The sequence below is a fragment of the Pseudoliparis swirei genome, chromosome 16 (genome assembly GCF_029220125.1).
Source record: "Pseudoliparis swirei isolate HS2019 ecotype Mariana Trench chromosome 16, NWPU_hadal_v1, whole genome shotgun sequence".
In the NCBI taxonomy this organism is placed as follows: domain Eukaryota; kingdom Metazoa; phylum Chordata; class Actinopteri; order Perciformes; family Liparidae; genus Pseudoliparis; species Pseudoliparis swirei.
In genome coordinates this window covers 2426115-2444826 of record NC_079403.1, presented here as the reverse complement: position 1 = coordinate 2444826, position 18712 = coordinate 2426115, and the positions used below count along the sequence as shown (strand labels likewise).

The 18712-nt window shown below is 42.7% G+C and overlaps 2 protein-coding genes across 3 annotated transcripts in view; both read left to right on the top strand.

Annotated features, from left to right (window-relative positions):
- Positions 1–711, top strand: part of cip2a (cellular inhibitor of PP2A) — a 16485-nt gene extending 15774 nt beyond the window's left edge. For both annotated transcript variants that reach the window (XM_056434631.1, XM_056434630.1), the window contains exons 21-22: positions 176–315; positions 565–711. In XM_056434631.1, coding sequence (XP_056290606.1) covers positions 176–315; positions 565–711 — 287 coding nt within the window. The remainder of the gene's footprint in view (positions 1–175; positions 316–564) is intronic.
- A 735-nt stretch (positions 712–1446) lies between these two features.
- Positions 1447–17400, top strand: chrnd (cholinergic receptor, nicotinic, delta (muscle)). The gene is made up of 12 exons (XM_056434558.1): positions 1447–1527; positions 8144–8289; positions 8767–8811; positions 8930–9039; positions 9656–9811; positions 10239–10348; positions 14275–14475; positions 14580–14691; positions 14843–14957; positions 15022–15232; positions 16258–16376; positions 17079–17400. The coding sequence occupies exons 1-12, from the start codon at positions 1464–1466 to the stop codon at positions 17259–17261; spliced, it is 1572 nt and encodes a 523-aa protein (XP_056290533.1). The 5' UTR covers positions 1447–1463; the 3' UTR covers positions 17262–17400.
- The last annotated feature ends 1312 nt before the right edge of the window (positions 17401–18712 follow it).

Genomic DNA, 18712 nt, shown 5'->3' with positions numbered 1-18712 from the left:
TCCCTGTGGACTAAAGTGGTAGTGTTGGTTCTGCTGCCCCCTGTGGACTAAAGTGGTAGTGTTGGTTCTGGTGCCCCCTGTGGTCTAAAGTGGTAGTGTTGGTTCTGGCGCCCCCTGTGGACTAAAGTGGTAGTGTTGGTTCTGGCGCCCCCTGTGGACTAAAGTGTCTCTGCAGGTCTCCATGGTGACCTGAGGGTCGAGGAGCAGAAGCTGCAGCTGAAGGAAGGAGAGAGGAGAGATCTCGAGGAGACGAGGGACGCTTTGAGGAAAGAGCTGAACAAGACGGAGCAGGCGAGGAAGGACGCCAGCATCAAGGTGAGGAGGAAGAGGTGATGATGATGGTGGTGGTGATGATGATGATAGTGATGATGATGGTGAGGATGATGGTGATGATGATGATGGTGATGATGATGGTGATGATGATGGTGGTGATGATGATGATGATGATGGTGATGATGGTGGTGGTGATGATGATGATAGTGATGATGATGATGGTGGTGATGATGATGATGATAGTGATGATGGTGATGATGGTGATGATGACGATGCGTTTCCTGTTGCTAGGCGTCGTCTCTGGAGCTGCAGAAGATGCATCTGGAGGTGAAGCTGAAGCAGAAGGAGGACGAGCTCAGCAAACACTCCTCCATGATCGCCATGATCCACAGCCTGAGCAGCGGGCGGGCCAAGGGGGGCGGCGACCTGTCGCTGTGAGGGGGGGAGGGGCCTGTCACTGTGAGGGGGCGGGGCAAATTGTCACACTGACATTTTTTAAATGATATTAAACTAAACTTCTTTTCTTTTTCTTTTAAGTTTAAATATGTGTTTTTTTACAATTAAATAATGTGTGTGTGAGAGGGTGTGTGTGTGTGTGAGAGTGTGAGTGTGTGTGTCACATTTAGGAGCATCTCGTGGTGTAAACGTGTTTTTAATGTGAGTTTTGAGTTTCTATGGAGGCCCTGAAGGGTCAAACGGCTCCAGAGAGACTTTCCTGTTTTTATATTAAATTAAGACTGAAAGTTATAATTAAAGATTATTGATGAGCAACAACGTTCTGTGTTATGATCATGTTGTGTGTCTGAGCTGCTGCAACTACACACACAGACACACACACACTTTTTTTATTTCAACAATCGTTTTCAGTCAAATTTTCCAAAAAGGAAGTAAAACTAAATATAATTGAGACATTCGTTTGTTTTATTTCTAACTCATTAAAGGCTCCTAGCTCCTCCTCCTGCTCCCTTTAGGCTGCAGGAGGCTCCTAGTTCCTCCTCCTGCTCCCTTTAGGCTGCAGGAGGCTCCTAGTTCCTCCTCCTGCTCCCTTTAGGCTGCAGGAGACTCCTTGTTCCTCCTCCTGCTCCCTTTAGGCTCCGGGGCTCCTAGCTCCTCCCCCCTGGCTGCAGCTGCTCCTCGTCACTCACTCCTCCTCTAGGAGCCAGCTGACTCCTCGTCTCCTTCAGTCCGCCATGACGCTCCGGCCTGCAGCTCCTCTCTCCTTCCTCCTGCTGCTCCTCCTGCTCCTCTCTCCTGGTGAGTTCAGCCTCTCACACACTTGTTTACCTTTTTGTCATCGTGAAGCTTTCGTGTAAACAACTTCATGTCGTGAATATTAATATTTATCGTGTCTTCTGTGTAATAAATAACACATTCTAAAGAATAACACTCAGCAGAGTGAAATTATATAAATTAATAAACAAATAGTCTTTGTTTTTATTTACTTTTGAACACGAGTCCTGAGATTTAATTCTTCCGGTTTTATTCCCACTTTATGATCGTGGTTGTTTTGAGTATTATCACGAGCACAACGTTGTGTGTGTGTGTGTGTGTGTGTGTGTGAAGCACCTTGAGAGTGTTTATTAAAGTGTAAACTATAAATATAATTAACCATTTAAAATGTCACTCGGATGCTTGAACCAACAATTTTAAGTAATTTAAATTAATTTCTTAAAAAGCAAAAACACCAAAACATTCACTGGTCTCAGCTTAAATAAATATATTATAAATATTAAAAGCTTTATTACTGTTTCATAACAGTTGGAGATGAAAATGAGTTTTAATACGTGGAGTTGTTGACGTTTATAGATTATTGACGCTAAGTCAAAAATTAAAATATATGAGCACAAACAAAGATGGCCGAGTTTAGAGGGTCGTGTGCAAAGAGCAGCTGTTGAGTGACAGCTGCTGTGAAATATGACCTGTGTGTGTGAGTGTGTGTGTGAGTGTGTCTGAGTGTGTGTGTGTGTGTGAGTGTGTGTGTGTGTCTGTGAGTGTGTGTGTGTGTGTGTGAGTCTGTATGAGTCTGTGTGTGTGTGTGTGTGAGTGTGTCTGTGAGTGTGTGTGTGTGTGTGTGTGTGAGTCTGTATGAGTCTGTGAGTGTGTGTGTGTCTGTGAGTCTGTGTGTGTGTGAGTCTGTATGAGTGTGTGTGTGAGTGAGTGTGTGTGTGTGTGTGAGTGTATGAGTCTGTGTGTGTGTGAGTGTGTGTGTGTGTGTGAGTGTGTCTGTGAGTCTGTGTGTGTGTGAGTCTGTATGAGTCTGTGTGTGTGTGAGTGTGTGTGTGTCTGTGAGTCTGTGTGTGTGTGTGAGTCTGTATGAGTGTGTGTGTGTGTGTGTGTGTGAGTCTGTGTGTGTGTGTGAGTCTGTGTGTGTTCACTTCATATATAATAATGCTCCGAGAAATATTAGATTTTTTAAATAAATGTTTTATTTACATTTTTTATTTAGTTCTATTTTACTTGTGTTTGATAACTGTGAGTGGAGGAATATACAAGAGTACTACATCTCAGAGGTACATGTACTTGTTCCTGTACTAGGTTTCATGTACTTGTTCCTGTACTAGGTTTCATGTACGTGTTCCTGTACTAGGTTTCATGTACTTGTTCCTGTACTAGGTTTCATGTACTTGTTCCTGTACTAGGTTTCATGTACTTGTTCCTGTACTAGGTTTCATGTACGTGTTCCTGTACTAGGTTTCATGTACTTGTTCCTGTACTAGGTTTCATGTACGTGTTCCTGTACTAGGTTTCATGTACTTGTTCCTGTACTAGGTTTCATGTACTTGTTCCTGTACTAGGTTTCATGTACTTGTTCCTGTACTAGGTGCATGTACTTGTTCCTGTACTAGGTGCATGTACTTGTTCCTGTACTAGGTACATGTACTTGTTCCTGTACTAGGTTTCATGTACTTGTTCCTGTACTAGGTGCATGTACTTGTTCCTGTACTAGGTTTCATGTACTTGTTCCTGTACTAGGTTTCATGTACTTGTTCCTGTACTAGGTGCATGTACTTGTTCCTGTACTAGGTTTCATGTACTTGTTCCTGTACTAGGTTTCATGTACTTGTTCCTGTACTAGGTTTCATGTACTTGTTCCTGTACTAGGTTTCATGTACTTGTTCCTGTACTAGGTTTCATGTACTTGTTCCTGTACTAGGTGCATGTACTTGTTCCTGTACTAGGTACATGTACTTGTTCCTGTACTAGGTTTCATGTACTTGTTCCTGTACTAGGTGCATGTACTTGTTCCTGTACTAGGTTTCATGTACTTGTTCCTGTACTAGGTGCATGGACTTGTTCCTGTACTAGGTTTCATGTACTTGTTCCTGTACTAGGTTTCATGTACTTGTTCCTGTACTAGGTTTCATGTACTTGTTCCTGTACTAGGTTTCATGTACTTGTTCCTGTACTAGGTGCATGTACTTGTTCCTGTACTAGGTTTCATGTACTTGTTCCTGTACTAGGTTTCATGTACTTGTTCCTGTACTAGGTGCATGTACTTGTTCCTGTACTAGGTTTCATGTACTTGTTCCTGTACTAGGTTTCATGTACTTGTTCCTGTACTAGGTTTCATGTACTTGTTCCTGTACTAGGTTTCATGTACTTGTTCCTGTACTAGGTTTCATGTACTTGTTCCTGTACTAGGTTTCATGTACTTGTTCCTGTACTAGGTTTCATGTACTTGTTCCTGTACTAGGTTTCATGTACTTGTTCCTGTACTAGGTTTCATGTACTTGTTCCTGTACTAGGTTTCATGTACTTGTTCCTGTACTAGGTTTCATGTACTTGTTCCTGTACTAGGTTTCATGTACTTGTTCCTGTACTAGGTTTCATGTACTTGTTCCTGTACTAGGTGCATGTACTTGTTCCTGTACTAGGTTTCATGTACTTGTTCCTGTACTAGGTCCATGTACTTGTTCCTGTACTAGGTTTCATGTACTTGTTCCTGTACTAGGTGCATGTACTTGTTCCTGTACTAGGTTTCATGTACTTGTTCCTGTACTAGGTTTCATGTACTTGTTCCTGTACTAGGTTTCATGTACTTGTTCCTGTACTAGGTTTCATGTACTTGTTCCTGTACTAGGTGCATGTACTTGTTCCTGTACTAGGTTTCATGTACTTGTTCCTGTACTAGGTGCATGTACTTGTTCCTGTACTAGGTTTCATGTACTTGTTCCTGTACTAGGTGCATGTACTTGTTCCTGTACTAGGTTTCATGTACTTGTTCCTGTACTAGGTTTCATGTACTTGTTCCTGTACTAGGTGCATGTACTTGTTCCTGTACTAGGTTTCATGTACTTGTTCCTGTACTAGGTTTCATGTACTTGTTCCTGTACTAGGTGCATGTACTTGTTCCTGTACTAGGTTTCATGTACTTGTTCCTGTACTAGGTTTCATGTACTTGTTCCTGTACTAGGTTTCATGTACTTGTTCCTGTACTAGGTTTCATGTACTTGTTCCTGTACTAGGTTTCATGTACTTGTTCCTGTACTAGGTTTCATGTACTTGTTCCTGTACTAGGTTTCATGTACTTGTTCCTGTACTAGGTTTCATGTACTTGTTCCTGTACTAGGTTTCATGTACTTGTTCCTGTACTAGGTTTCATGTACTTGTTCCTGTACTAGGTGCATGTACTTGTTCCTGTACTAGGTTTCATGTACTTGTTCCTGTACTAGGTTTCATGTACTTGTTCCTGTACTAGGTGCATGTACTTGTTCCTGTACTAGGTTTCATGTACTTGTTCCTGTACTAGGTTTCATGTACTTGTTCCTGTACTAGGTTTCATGTACTTGTTCCTGTACTAGGTTTCATGTACTTGTTCCTGTACTAGGTGCATGTACTTGTTCCTGTACTAGGTTTCATGTACTTGTTCCTGTACTAGGTTTCATGTACTTGTTCCTGTACTAGGTGCATGTACTTGTTCCTGTACTAGGTCAATGTACTTGTTCCTGTACTAGGTTTCATGTACTTGTTCCTGTACTAGGTTTCATGTACTTGTTCCTGTACTAGGTTTCATGTACTTGTTCCTGTACTAGGTTTCATGTACTTGTTCCTGTACTAGGTGCATGTACTTGTTCCTGTACTAGGTTTCATGTACTTGTTCCTGTACTAGGTTTCATGTACTTGTTCCTGTACTAGGTTTCATGTACTTGTTCCTGTACTAGGTGCATGTACTTGTTCCTGTACTAGGTTTCATGTACTTGTTCCTGTACTAGGTTTCATGTACTTGTTCCTGTACTAGGTTTCATGTACTTGTTCCTGTACTAGGTGCATGTACTTGTTCCTGTACTAGGTACATGTACTTGTTCCTGTACTAGGTTTCATGTAATTGTTCCTGTACTAGGTTTCATGTACTTGTTCCTGTACTAGGTGCATGTACTTGTTCCTGTACTAGGTTTCATGTACTTGTTCCTGTACTAGGTTTCATGTACTTGTTCCTGTACTAGGTTTCATGTACTTGTTCCTGTACTAGGTGCATGTACTTGTTCCTGTACTAGGTGCATGTACTTGTTCCTGTACTAGGTTTCATGTACTTGTTCCTGTACTAGGTACATGTACTTGTTCCTGTACTAGGTTTCATGTACTTGTTCCTGTACTAGGTTTCATGTACTTGTTCCTGTACTAGGTGCATGTACTTGTTCCTGTACTAGGTGCATGTACTTGTTCCTGTACTAGGTTTCATGTACTTGTTCCTGTACTAGGTGCATGTACTTGTTCCTGTACTAGGTTTCATGTACTTGTTCCTGTACTAGGTTTCATGTACTTGTTCCTGTACTAGGTGCATGTACTTGTTCCTGTACTAGGTTTCATGTACTTGTTCCTGTACTAGGTACATGTACTTGTTCCTGTACTAGGTTTCATGTACTTGTTCCTGTACTAGGTTTCATGTACTTGTTCCTGTACTAGGTTTCATGTACTTGTTCCTGTACTAGGTTTCATGTACTTGTTCCTGTACTAGGTTTCATGTACTTGTTCCTGTACTAGGTGCATGTACTTGTTCCTGTACTAGGTTTCATGTAATTGTTCCTGTACTAGGTTTCATGTAATTGTTCCTGTACTAGGTGCATGTACTTGTTCCTGTACTAGGTTTCATGTAATTGTTCCTGTACTAGGTTTCATGTACTTGTGCATGTACTTGTTCCTGTACTAGGTACATGTACTTGTTCCTGTACTAGGTTTCATGTACTTGTTCCTGTACTAGGTGCATGTACTTGTTCCTGTACTAGGTTTCATGTACTTGTTCCTGTACTAGGTGCATGTACTTGTTCCTGTACTAGGTTTCATGTACTTGTTCCTGTACTAGGTTTCATGTAATTGTTCCTGTACTAGGTTTCATGTACTTGTTCCTGTACTAGGTGCATGTACTTGTTCCTGTACTAGGTGCATGTACTTGTTCCTGTACTAGGTTTCATGTACTTGTTCCTGTACTAGGTGCATGTACTTGTTCCTGTACTAGGTGCATGTACTTGTTCCTGTACTAGGTTTCATGTACTTGTTCCTGTACTAGGTGCATGTACTTGTTCCTGTACTAGGTGCATGTACTTGTTCCTGTACTAGGTGCATGTACTTGTTCCTGTACTAGGTGCATGTACTTGTTCCTGTACTAGGTTTCATGTACTTGTTCCTGTACTAGGTTTCATGTAATTGTTCCTGTACTAGGTGCATGTACTTGTTCCTGTACTAGGTACATGTACTTGTTCCTGTACTAGGTTTCATGTAATTGTTCCTGTACTAGGTTTCATGTACTTGTGCATGTACTTGTTCCTGTACTAGGTTTCATGTACTTGTTCCTGTACTAGGTGCATGTACTTGTTCCTGTACTAGGTTTCATGTACTTGTTCCTGTACTAGGTGCATGTACTTGTTCCTGTACTAGGTTTCATGTACTTGTTCCTGTACTAGGTTTCATGTAATTGTTCCTGTACTAGGTTTCATGTACTTGTTCCTGTACTAGATGCATGTACTTGTTCCTGTACTAGGTGCATGTACTTGTTCCTGTACTAGGTTTCATGTACTTGTTCCTGTACTAGGTGCATGTACTTTTTCCTGTACTAGGTGCATGTACTTGTTCCTGTACTAGGTTTCATGTACTTGTTCCTGTACTAGGTGCATGTACTTTTTCCTGTACTAGGTGCATGTACTTTTTCCTGTACTAGGTGCATGTACTTGTTCCTGTACTAGCTGCATGTACTTGTTCCTGTACTAGGTTTCATGTACTTGTTCCTGTACTAGGTGCATGTACTTGTTCCTGTACTAGGTGCATGTACTTGTTCCTGTACTAGGTGCATGTACTTGTTCCTGTACTAGGTGCATGTACTTGTTCCTGTACTAGGTTTCATGTACTTGTTCCTGTACTAGGTCCATGTACTTGTTCCTGTACTAGGTCCATGTACTTGTTCCTGTACTAGGTGCATGTACTTGTTCCTGTCCTAGGTGCATGTACTTGTTCCTGTACTAGGTGCATGTACTTGTTCCTGTACTAGGTGCATGTACTTGTTCCTGTCCTAGGTGCATGTACTTGTTCCTGTCCTAGGTGCATGTACTTGTTCCTGTCCTAGGTGCATGTACTTGTTCCTGTACTAGGTGCATGTACTTGTTCCTGTCCTAGGTGCATGTACTTGTTCCTGTCCTAGGTGCATGTACTTGTTCCTGTACTAGGTGCATGTACTTGTTCCTGTCCTAGGTGCATGTACTTGTTCCTGTCCTAGGTGCATGTACTTGTTCCTGTACTAGGTGCATGTACTTGTTCCTGTACTAGGTGCATGTACTTGTTCCTGTACTAGGTACATGTACTTGTTCCTGTACTAGGTGCATGTACTTGTTCCTGTACTAGGTGCATGTACTTGTCCTCATGTGTGTACTGGCGTCCTCAGGCTGCTGGAGCAGGAACGAGGAGGAGCGGCTCATCAACTACCTGATCACGGAGCGCGACTACGTGAAGGAGCTGCGGCCGGTGGAGCGGCAGCAGGACGCGGTGGACGTGTACCTGGCGCTCACGCTGTCCAACCTCATCTCCCTGGTGAGCCGGGAAATGGCAGAACTCTCAAATATAAAGATTTCCTGCTTTATATATATATATATATATTGTCGTATTTAACTGAATATCTATTATTATTTTATTTCTAATAATTATTTATTATACATCAGATATTTAAAAACACAGTTTTCACTGTTTAGATATTTTTTTGTTGACCAAACGATAATAATAATTGTTGCAGCACAATTCTTAAAGTAAAAAATCAATAGTTACAATGTGGTAGTGTGGAATAAAGATTATATAAACATATATAGTTGTTAGTCACTAAACAGTGTTATTAAACCGTATTCATGTTTACATTTTAATTTTCCAAACCGAATAACGCTCAGGTTACGGCAGCAGGAATAAAATGTAGTAAAAGAAATGCAAGAAAAGTAAAGTTAATAATGAAGTGACAATAGTTTTGAATTTTGTATCTTTAATTTAAAAAGTGTCACTTATTTAGTTTTTCCTCTGCAGAAAGAAGTGGACGAGACTCTGCTCACCAATGTCTGGATCGAACACGTGAGTTAAAGTTACCGGGTGCTCCACGTTTACGTTTCTTAAAGTTTTTGAGTGCTCCTCGTTTACGTTAAAGTTACCGAGTGCTCCTCGTTTATTGCGTGTGTTCATTCCCTCACAGACGTGGACGGACTACCGGCTGACATGGAACGTGACGGAGTTCGATGGCATCGACATGCTCCGCCTGCCCACCAGCATGGTGTGGCTGCCGGAGATCGTGCTGGAAAACAAGTGAGAGCTTCTTTCCTTCTGGTTTGTTGACGTGTGCGGACACAGAGACATCTTCCGAAGCCTTCAATCCCTTCCAACAGAGAAGTAACTCTTCATATAGAATATATTCTATATGTAGAATAATTGAGTGTTTTTTGGCTCACAGAAAAGATCATAATAAATACATTTGTTCATTAATTAAAATACGAATCTATAAATTGGGGCGAACACGCCTTTCTTCATGTGAAACTCTGCTTCCTGGTGTTCCTCAGGGTTCGGTCCTCGGTCCCCGTGTGTTTGCCTCGTGTTCTTCTTCTTGGACTGATAATGAGATAATACGCAGATGATCTCCAACTACACATCTCATACGTGTTCATTTTAAACGGGAGGCCGTCGTTATGTGCTGTTATGCAATGTTCACACGTCTCGAAGAAGCTGAACGTCTTTTGAATGCACATCAACACGTATCCAAAAGATTTTAAAGTTGAGTAAAATCCCGTGATGTGACTGACGGCTCCGGAGCAGCCACTAGACGGACCTCGGGTTGAGATTCCTGGATGGATCACATATAGTATATTTAGGTGCATGTAAGTGTATACGTGTGCGTTGTAATCCTCCTGACTCCTCCCCCTCCCAGTAACGATGCCCAGTTCCAGGTGGCCTACTACAGCAACGTACTGGTGGACAACACGGGTCTCTGCTACTGGTTGCCTCCGGCCATCTTCCGCTCCTCCTGCGCCATCAACGTCAACTACTTCCCCTTCGACTGGCAGAACTGCACGCTCAAGTTCACGTGAGGCGCTTTAACCAGACGTGGCGTCACGTGACGTCACGTGGCGTCACGTGGTGCGTTCAAGGCCCGGAGGAGGGTGTGTGAAATAGGACATCCGTGTTTCCTTTGTGACAGAATGTCAACAATCTGTAGCTTTCCCTCATTCTGACCAGATTCCTCATATTTTACAGATCAGAATAATAAACATACAAACTGCAAAAACAATGTATCATGATTTAGGTGCAAACATCCACAAAAAACATCAGAAAACTAAGCTAACGAACAACAAGTCAAGGACTTATAAGGCGGTTTAAACAAATACCGTTTAACCAATAAGTCACGAAAGGTCACATAACGCTTCAGACCAGCTAACACTTTCTAGACAATATCTGTAGTAGAAGTTTTCCTCCGGTTAGCGCTCCAAACTACTTCCCATGATGCTTTGCAGCTCTCTAACCTACAACGCCAAAGAGATCCAGATGCTGCTGAAGCAGGAAGGAGACGAAGACAACACGTGGATGGTGGAGTGGATCATCATCGACCCGGCCAGCTTCACGGGTATCAACACAGATCTAGATTCATTAAGATATGAATACATATTTATTAAGATATTATTACATATTTATTAAGATATTAATACATATTTATTAAGATATTATTACGTATTTATTAATATATTAAAACATATTTCTTAATATATTAATACATATTTATTAAAATATTAATACATATTTATTAAGCTATAACTTAATACATATTTATTAAGCTCTAACTTAATACATATTTATTAAGATATTTATTAATATATATATTTATTTATTTTATGTACATATTTATATATTTTAAAATATATCTTAATACATTCAATTCAGTTTCAATTCAGTTTATTTGTATAGCCCAATTTCACAAATTACAAATTTGTCTCGGAGTGCTTTACAATCTGTACACATAGACATCCCTGCCCCAAAACCTCACATCGGACCAGGAAAAACTCCCAAATAACCCTTCAGGGGGAAAAAAAGGGAAGAAACCTGGAGGAGAGCAACAGAGGAGGATCCCTCTCCAGGATGGACAGATGCAATAGATGTCATGTGTACAGAAGGACAGATCTAGAGTTAAAATACATTCAATGAATATGACAGAGTGTATGAATAGTTCATAGTAGGCATATTCCACGATGGAGACCTCCACGATCCATCAGGCAGATGGCGGTGGGGAGGAGGAGTGGGCGGAGTCTCAACAGTGGGCGGAGTCTCAACAGGACAGTGGCGTAGTCAGGAGCAGGAATTCCACGACCCAGACCTCGATGATCCATCAGGCAGATAGGATCTATGTCGTCTCATAGGGTCCGATGACCCCATGAGACGTGAAGTCAAAAGGACTCCGGGGAGAAAGCAGAGTTAGTAACGTGTGATTGACAGATGAAAATTCATCCTTAAGGAGAGAAAAAAAAAAAAAAAAAAGAGGAGATAGGTACTCAGTGCATCCTAAAACGTCCCCCGGCAGCTATAAGCCTATAGCAGCATATCAAGGGGCTGGACCAGGGCAAACCTGATTCAGCCCTAACTATAAGCTCTGTCAAAGAGGAAGGTCTTAAGTCTACTCTTAAATGAGGTGACTGTGTCTGCCTCCCGGACTGAAATTGGAAGCTGGTTCCATAAAAGAGGAGCTTGATAACTAAAGGCTCTGGCTCCCATTCTACTTTTTAAGACTCTAGGAACTACAAGTAGTCCCGCATTTAGTGAGCGTAGCTCTCTAGTGGGGCAATATGGTACTACAAGCTCCTTAAGATATGATGGTGCATCACCAATCAAGGCTTTGTAGGTTAAGAGAAGAATTTTAAAAGTGATTCTTGATTTTACTGGGAGCCAGTGCAGAGCAGCTAGTGCAGGAGTGATGTGATCTCTTTTCTTAGTTTTAGTGAGAACACGAGCTGCAGCATTCTGGATCAACTGGAGGGACCTAAGAGATTTATTAGAGCAGCCTGATAATAAGGAGTTGCAGTAATCCAGTCTCAAGTAACAACGTGAACCAATTTTTCTGCATCTTTTGAGACAAGATGTGCCTGATTTTTGAAATATTACGTAGATGAAAGAATGCAGTCCTTGAGATTTGCTTTACGTGGGAGTTAAAGGACAAGTCGATCAAAGATAACGCCAAGATTCTTTACAGTGGTGTTGGATGCCAGGGCAATGCCGTCTACAGAATCCACATCACCAGATAATTGATCTCTGAGGTGCTCAGGGCCGATTAAAATTACTTCGGTTTTGTCTGAGTTTAACATCAAGAAATTGCAGGTCATCCATGTTTTTATGTCTTTAAGACATGCTTGAATTTTACCGAGTTGGTTGCTCTCCTCTGGTTTTATCGATAAATATAGTTGAGTATCATCTGCATAACAATGAAAGTTTATGGAGTGTTTCCTGATAATATTGCCCAAAGGAAGCATGTATAAGGTAAATAAAATTGGTCCAAGCACAGAACCTTGTGGAACTCCGTGATTAACGTTAGTGGTTATCGAGGCATCATCGTTTACAAATACAAACTGAGATCGATCTGATAAATAGGATTTAAACCAAATTAGTGCCGTGCCTGAAATGCCAATCGACTGCTCCAGTCTCTGTAACAGGATGTCATGGTCAATGGTGTCGAATGCAGCACTAAGGTCTAACAAGACCAGGACAGAGAGGAGTCCTTTATCTGCTGCCATTAAGAGGTCATTTGTAATTTTCACCAGTGCCGTCTCGGTGCTGTGGTGTTTTCTAAATCCTGATTGAAATTTCTCAAATAAACTATTATGATGTAGAAAGTCGCACAACTGATTTGCGACCACTTTCTCAAGGATCTTGGAGAGGAAGGGAGGTTAGAGATCGGTCTGTAGTTAGCCAACACCTCTGGATCCAGAGTGGGCTTCTTCAGGAGAGGTTTAATAACAGCCACCTTGAAGGAGTGTGGTACGTGGCCTGTTAGCAGAGACACATTGATAATATCTAATAGAGAGCCGCCAATTAAAGGCAAAACGTCTTTAAGCAGCCTCGTCGGGATGGGGTCCAAGAGACAGGTAGGCGTGTTCAAGTAGAAACCGTTGAAGATAATTGGTCACGGTTGATGGGAGAAAAGCCCTCAAATATACACCAGGGCATACAGCGGTTTCCAAGGCCATTCCACTTGAGGACAGATTGGCACAGGTTATGGGCAAGAGAATATTAATCTTGTCCCTAATAGTTAAAATCTTTTCATTAAAGAAGTTCATAAAGTCATTACCACTGAGGTTTATAGGAATGCTCGGCTCCACAGAGCTGTGACTCTCTGTCAGCCTGGCTACAGTGCTGAAGAGAAACCTGGGGTTGTTTTTATTTTTCTCTATTACTGATGAGTAATAGGCTGCTCTGGCATTACGGAGGGCCTTCTTATATGTTTTAAGACTATCTCGCCAAACTAAGCGGGATTCTTGAGATTAGTTGAACGCCATATGCGTTCAAGCTTTCGTGACGTTGCTTCAGTTTGCGGGTCTGAGGGTTATACCAGGAGCAAACCTCCTCTTCCTCACTGTCTTCTTCTTCAGAGGGGCTATCGAGTCCAGTGTCATTCTCAGAGAGCCTATGGCACTGTCAACAAGATGATCAATCTGGGACGGACTAAAGTTAGACCAGGAGTCCTCTGTTATATTGAGACGTGGTATCGAATCAAAACAGACGGAATCGCTTCTTTAAATTTAGCTACAGCACTGTCAGTTAGACATCTGGTGTAGAAACTTTTGACTAACGGAGTACACTCCGTAGTATAAATTCAAAAGTTATGAGGTTGTGGTCTGACAGAAGAGGATTCTGTGGGAAGACGTTCAAATGCTCAATGTCAACGCCATAAGTAAGAACAAGATCAAGCGTGTGGCCAAAGCTGTGAGTGGGTTTCTGTACTCTCTGACAGAAGCCAATCGAGTCCAACAAGGAGATGAATGCAGCACTAAGGCAATCATTATCAACATCCACATGGATATTAAAATCTCCAACAATAATAACTTTATCGGTTTTAAGAACCAAACTTGATATAAATTCTGAGAATTCAGATATAAACTCTGAATATGGACCTGGTGGCCGGTACAGAATCACAAATCGAATTGGCTGTAGTGTTTTCCAGGTTGGATGTGAAAGACTAAGAACAAGGCTTTCAAATGAGGTGTAGTGTAATTTTGGTTGAGGATTAATTAATAGGCTCGATTCAAAGATGGCTGCTACTCCACCTCCACACCATGTGTATTAAGATATATATTAACATAATTATATATAATATGTATTCATATATATATTTTAATACATATTTATATTCATTAAGATATCTATTAATACATGTTTATATTTATTAATATATATGTATATTTATTAAAATATATATTAATACATATTTATATGTATTAATATATATACGAACGTCCTCTCGACCTCCTGTGACCTCCTGTCTGACCTCCTGTGTCCCCCCCCCCCCAGAGAACGGCGAGTGGGAGATCAACCACCGGCCGGCCAAGAGGAACACGTACCGCCACATCCCCATGGAGAGCAACAAGCACCAGGACATCACCTTCTACCTCATCATCAAGCGCAAGCCGCTGTTCTACATCGTGAACATCATCATCCCCAGTGTGCTCATCTCCTTCCTGGCCTCGCTCGTCTACTACCTGCCCGCCGACAGTCAGTCAGCAGGGGGCGCCGCACACACTCGCCCGCACGCGCCGGATCGCCGGGGTCTTAAACTGTGTGTGTGTGTGTGTGTGTGTGCGTGTGTGTGTGTGTAGGTGGGGAGAAGATGACCCTGTCCATCTCGGTGCTGCTGGCTCAGTCCGTCTTCCTGCTGCTGATCTCTCAGAGGCTGCCGGAGACGTCCATGTCTGTTCCACTGATCGTCAAGTGAGACACACACACGCATACTTGTAATCAGTGACCCGTGAGGACCTTGATTAGGAGGTGTCGAGTGGGGACACCACTTTCAAGGCTCAAAAACACTCAAAAACACACACACACACACATAATGTCTCCCTTAAATGTGTGTGTGTGTCAGGTACCTGATGTTCATCATGGTGTTGGTGACGGTGGTGGTGTTGAACTGTGTGGTCGTCCTCAACCTGCACTTCAGGACGCCGCGCACACACGTCATGTCTGACTGGACCATGAAGGTAACACGCACACATACGCACACACACACACACACACACTTATCTGTTTATTCTCCTCGTCCAGTTCTTCCTGGAGCGGCTGCCCCGCCTCCTGCACATGTCCCGCCCCTCGGAGGAGGAGCCTCAGTGGGACGGCGCCCTGCCGCGGCGCTCCAGCTCGGTGGGCTACATCGCGTCGGCGGAGGAATACTACAGCGTGAAGAGTCGCAGCGAGCTGATGTTCGAGAAGCAGTCGGAGCGCCACGGGCTGGCGGCGCGAGCCACGCACGCCGCCGGTAGGTCACGGCGCCCGGCGCGGCGTCGGAGCGCCACGAGGCCGCCGGGGTTTATGGTGTTTATGTTTATGTTGTTTATGTTTATGGTGTTTATGTTTATGTTTTTATGGTGTTTATGTTTATGTTTCTGGTGTTTATGTTGTTTATGTTTATGGTGTTTATGTTGTTTAACATGTTTATGGTGTTTATGTTTATGTTGTTTAACGTGTTTATGTTTGTTGTTTATGTTTATGTTTATGTTGTTTAACGTGTTTATGTTTATGGTGTTTATGTTTGTTTATGGTGTTTATGTTGTTTATGTTGTTTATGTTTATGGTGTTTATGTTGTTTAACGTGTTTATGTTGTTTAACGTGTTTATGTTTATGTTGTTTATGTTTATTGTGTTTATGGTGTTTATATTTATGTTGTTTGGCGTGTTTGTGTTTATGATGTTTATTTTTATGTTGTTCGTTTTTTATGGTCTTTGTTGTTTATGGTGTTTATTTTTATTTTGTTTATGTTTGTTGTTTATGTATTGTGAATCCAGATGAGGGTGTGTTTCATTCTCTTTAAGTTTTAAGTCACATTTCTACACTTTCAGGTTTTTTGTGTTGAACTTTTTTGTGTTTTTTAACTTCCACATTTTACCCGGCCAATAAACTAGCTGAGCTAGCATTAGCGTTCAATGAGGACAACAACTCCCATGATCCCGCGCTGCTTCGACTTAACTGCATCCGTTTCCATTGAGAGACCCCTGGTGGCGGAACACTGCATTGCTGCAATCAACGTGGGCTAGCTGTGAGCAGCTGTTAGCAGCGGCATGTTCTGAGCCAGACAGCAGCAGGATGCTGACACCTGTCCCATGAGAGCCGTGAGACTCAACCAGACAGAGCAGTGAAGCTGAAACTGACTTCAAAGAAAAGAAATACAAATCCATCTTTAATAAACAGATTAATCAGATTGTTTGTTTTTACCCGATGTATGTATTTAAAACATGTTTGTTGGTGCGGTATATTCTCATAACTACGTGTGTGTGTGTGTGTAGTCGTGAAGCCGAAGGATGAGGGTGGAGTCACAGACCAGCTGTATGCGGAGATAAAGCCGGCCGTGGACGGAGCGAATTACATCATCAAGCACATGCGCAACAAGAACGACTACAACGAGGTGAGCCGCTCATCTTTTGAGTTCAGCACTCCTACTTTTTATTTGACTGTGTTTTTACATGTAGAAAATGCTTAAATGCTATTAATGGTGTGGAAAAAGAAGGAGAGGGAATAAGATCATTTCACAAACTATTTATTCATTCATAAATGGTTTAAGTGAAATGTAACGTTTCCCTGAAAACCCTCTAACGTCTGATCTGATCGCTACCCCTATTTAAATATATAATATATTTTTATAAATATATATTTATATATATATATATACTGTATATGTCGATGGTGTAACTGTAATTGTAGTGAACTCTGTCGTGGGATTGATTAATGGTGTAACTATATATATTTAAATATATATAAAAATAAATGTACAAAACTCTATTTCAATATATATATAAATATATATAACCCTATTTAATTACATATATATAAATATATATGTGTTTAAATATATATATGAATACATTAAATATATATATATGTTTATATATAGTATTATATATATGAATATATTTATATTTGTATATACATATATATTTAAATATTTAATTAATTAAATCAACAGGTATTTGGACAATTATTCTAATTAATTAATGTCCAAACCATACACTGAATGTCCTCAACGCCTCCAGAAACAGTAACTTTACACACTTCATCATTCGTCTTTCCTTGTTGTGTGTGTGTGTGTGTGTGTGTGTTCTCTTCACAGGAAAAGGACAACTGGAGCGGCATCGCCCGCACGGTGGACCGCCTCTGCCTCTTCGTGGTGACCCCGGTGATGACCGTCGGCACCATCATCATCTTCCTCATGGGCATCTGTAACCACCCTCCTCCTCTGCCCTTCCAGGGAGACCCCTACGACTACAGGGAGGAGAACCCACGGCTGCTGTGACACACACACACACACCTTTTTGTTTCCCGTCACATAGCTGTGTGTTTTCTTCTTCACTCATATTTAATAACTACATCAGTGTTTCTCTAGTATTATGTCTTTTTATTTGGGTGGTTTGAATAAACATTTACACTCTGCAGACATTTTGATTTCTTCTGTTTGTGCAGTCAGTTTTAAATCAGACGACGATGACCACCGAGGAGACTCTCCGTGAATTCAAAGACACATTGATACAAATTTTATTTATTTTTAGCTGGTGAGAACAAAGTGCCTCTAAATAAAAATAGCTTCAAGTTTTCTTGTTCGCTGAGCAGCGAGGAGGTGTTCGTCCTCCAGCTGCACACCGACTTCAGGGAGCAGCGAGGAGGTGTTCGTCCTCCAGCTGCACACCGACTTCAGGGAGCAGTGAGGAGGTGTTCGTCCTCCAGCTGCACACCGACTTCAGGGAGCAGTGAGGAGGTGTTCGTCCTCCAGCTGCACACCGACTTCAGGGAGCAGCGAGGAGGTGTTCGTCCTCCAGCTGCACACTGACTTCAGGGAGCAGTGAGGAGGTGTTCGTCCTCCAGCTGCACACTGACTTCAGGGAGCAGCGAGGAGGTGTTCGTCCTCCAGCTGCACACTGACTTCAGGGAGCAGTGAGGAGGTGTTCGTCCTCCAGCTGCACACCGACTTCAGGGAGCAGCGAGGAGGTGTTCGTCCTCCAGCTGCACACCGACTTCAGGGAGCAGCGAGGAGGTGTTCGTCCTCCAGCTGCAAACCGACTTCATGGAGCAGCGAGGAGGTGTTCGTCCTCCAGCTGCACACTGACTTCAGGGAGCAGTGAGGAGGTGTTCGTCCTCCAGCTGCACACTGACTTCAGGGAGCAGCGAGGAGGTGTTCGTCCTCCAGCTGCACACCGACTTCAGGGAGCAGTGAGGAGGTGTTCGTCCTCCAGCTGCACACCGACTTCAGGGAGCAGTGAGGAGGTGTTCGTCCTCCAGCTGCACACCGACTTCAGGGAGCAGTGAGGAGGTGTTCGTCCTCCAGCTGCACACCGACTTCATGGAGCAGAGAGGAGGTGTTCGTCCTCCAGCTGCAAACCGACTTCATGGAGCAGTGAGGAGGTGTTCGTCCTCCAGCTGCACACTGACTTCAGGGAGCAGTGAGGAGGTGTTCGTCCTCCAGCTGCACACCGACTTCAGGGAGCAGTGAGGAGGTGTTCGTCCTCCAGCTGCACACTGACTTCAGGGAGCAGCGAGGAGGTGTTCGTCCTCCAGCTGCACACTGACTTCAGGGAGCAGCGAGGAGGTGTTCGTCCTCCAGCTGCACACCGACTTCAGGGAGCAGTGAGGAGGTGTTCGTCCTCCAGCTGCACACTGACTTCAGGGAGCAGCGAGGAGGTGTTCGTCCTCCAGCTGCACACCGACTTCAGGGAGCAGTGAGGAGGTGTTCGTCCTCCAGCTGCACACCGA

Coding starts and splice junctions, on each gene's coding strand:
- chrnd (XM_056434558.1), top strand. CDS start 1,464: ATGACGCTCCGGCCTGCAGCTCCTCTCTCCTTCCTCCTGCTGCTCCTC. Junction 9,812..10,238: donor AACTGCACGCTCAAGTTCAC/GTGAGGCGCTTT, acceptor GATGCTTTGCAG/CTCTCTAACCTACAACGCCA. Junction 10,349..14,274: donor CGACCCGGCCAGCTTCACGG/GTATCAACACAG, acceptor CCCCCCCCCCAG/AGAACGGCGAGTGGGAGATC.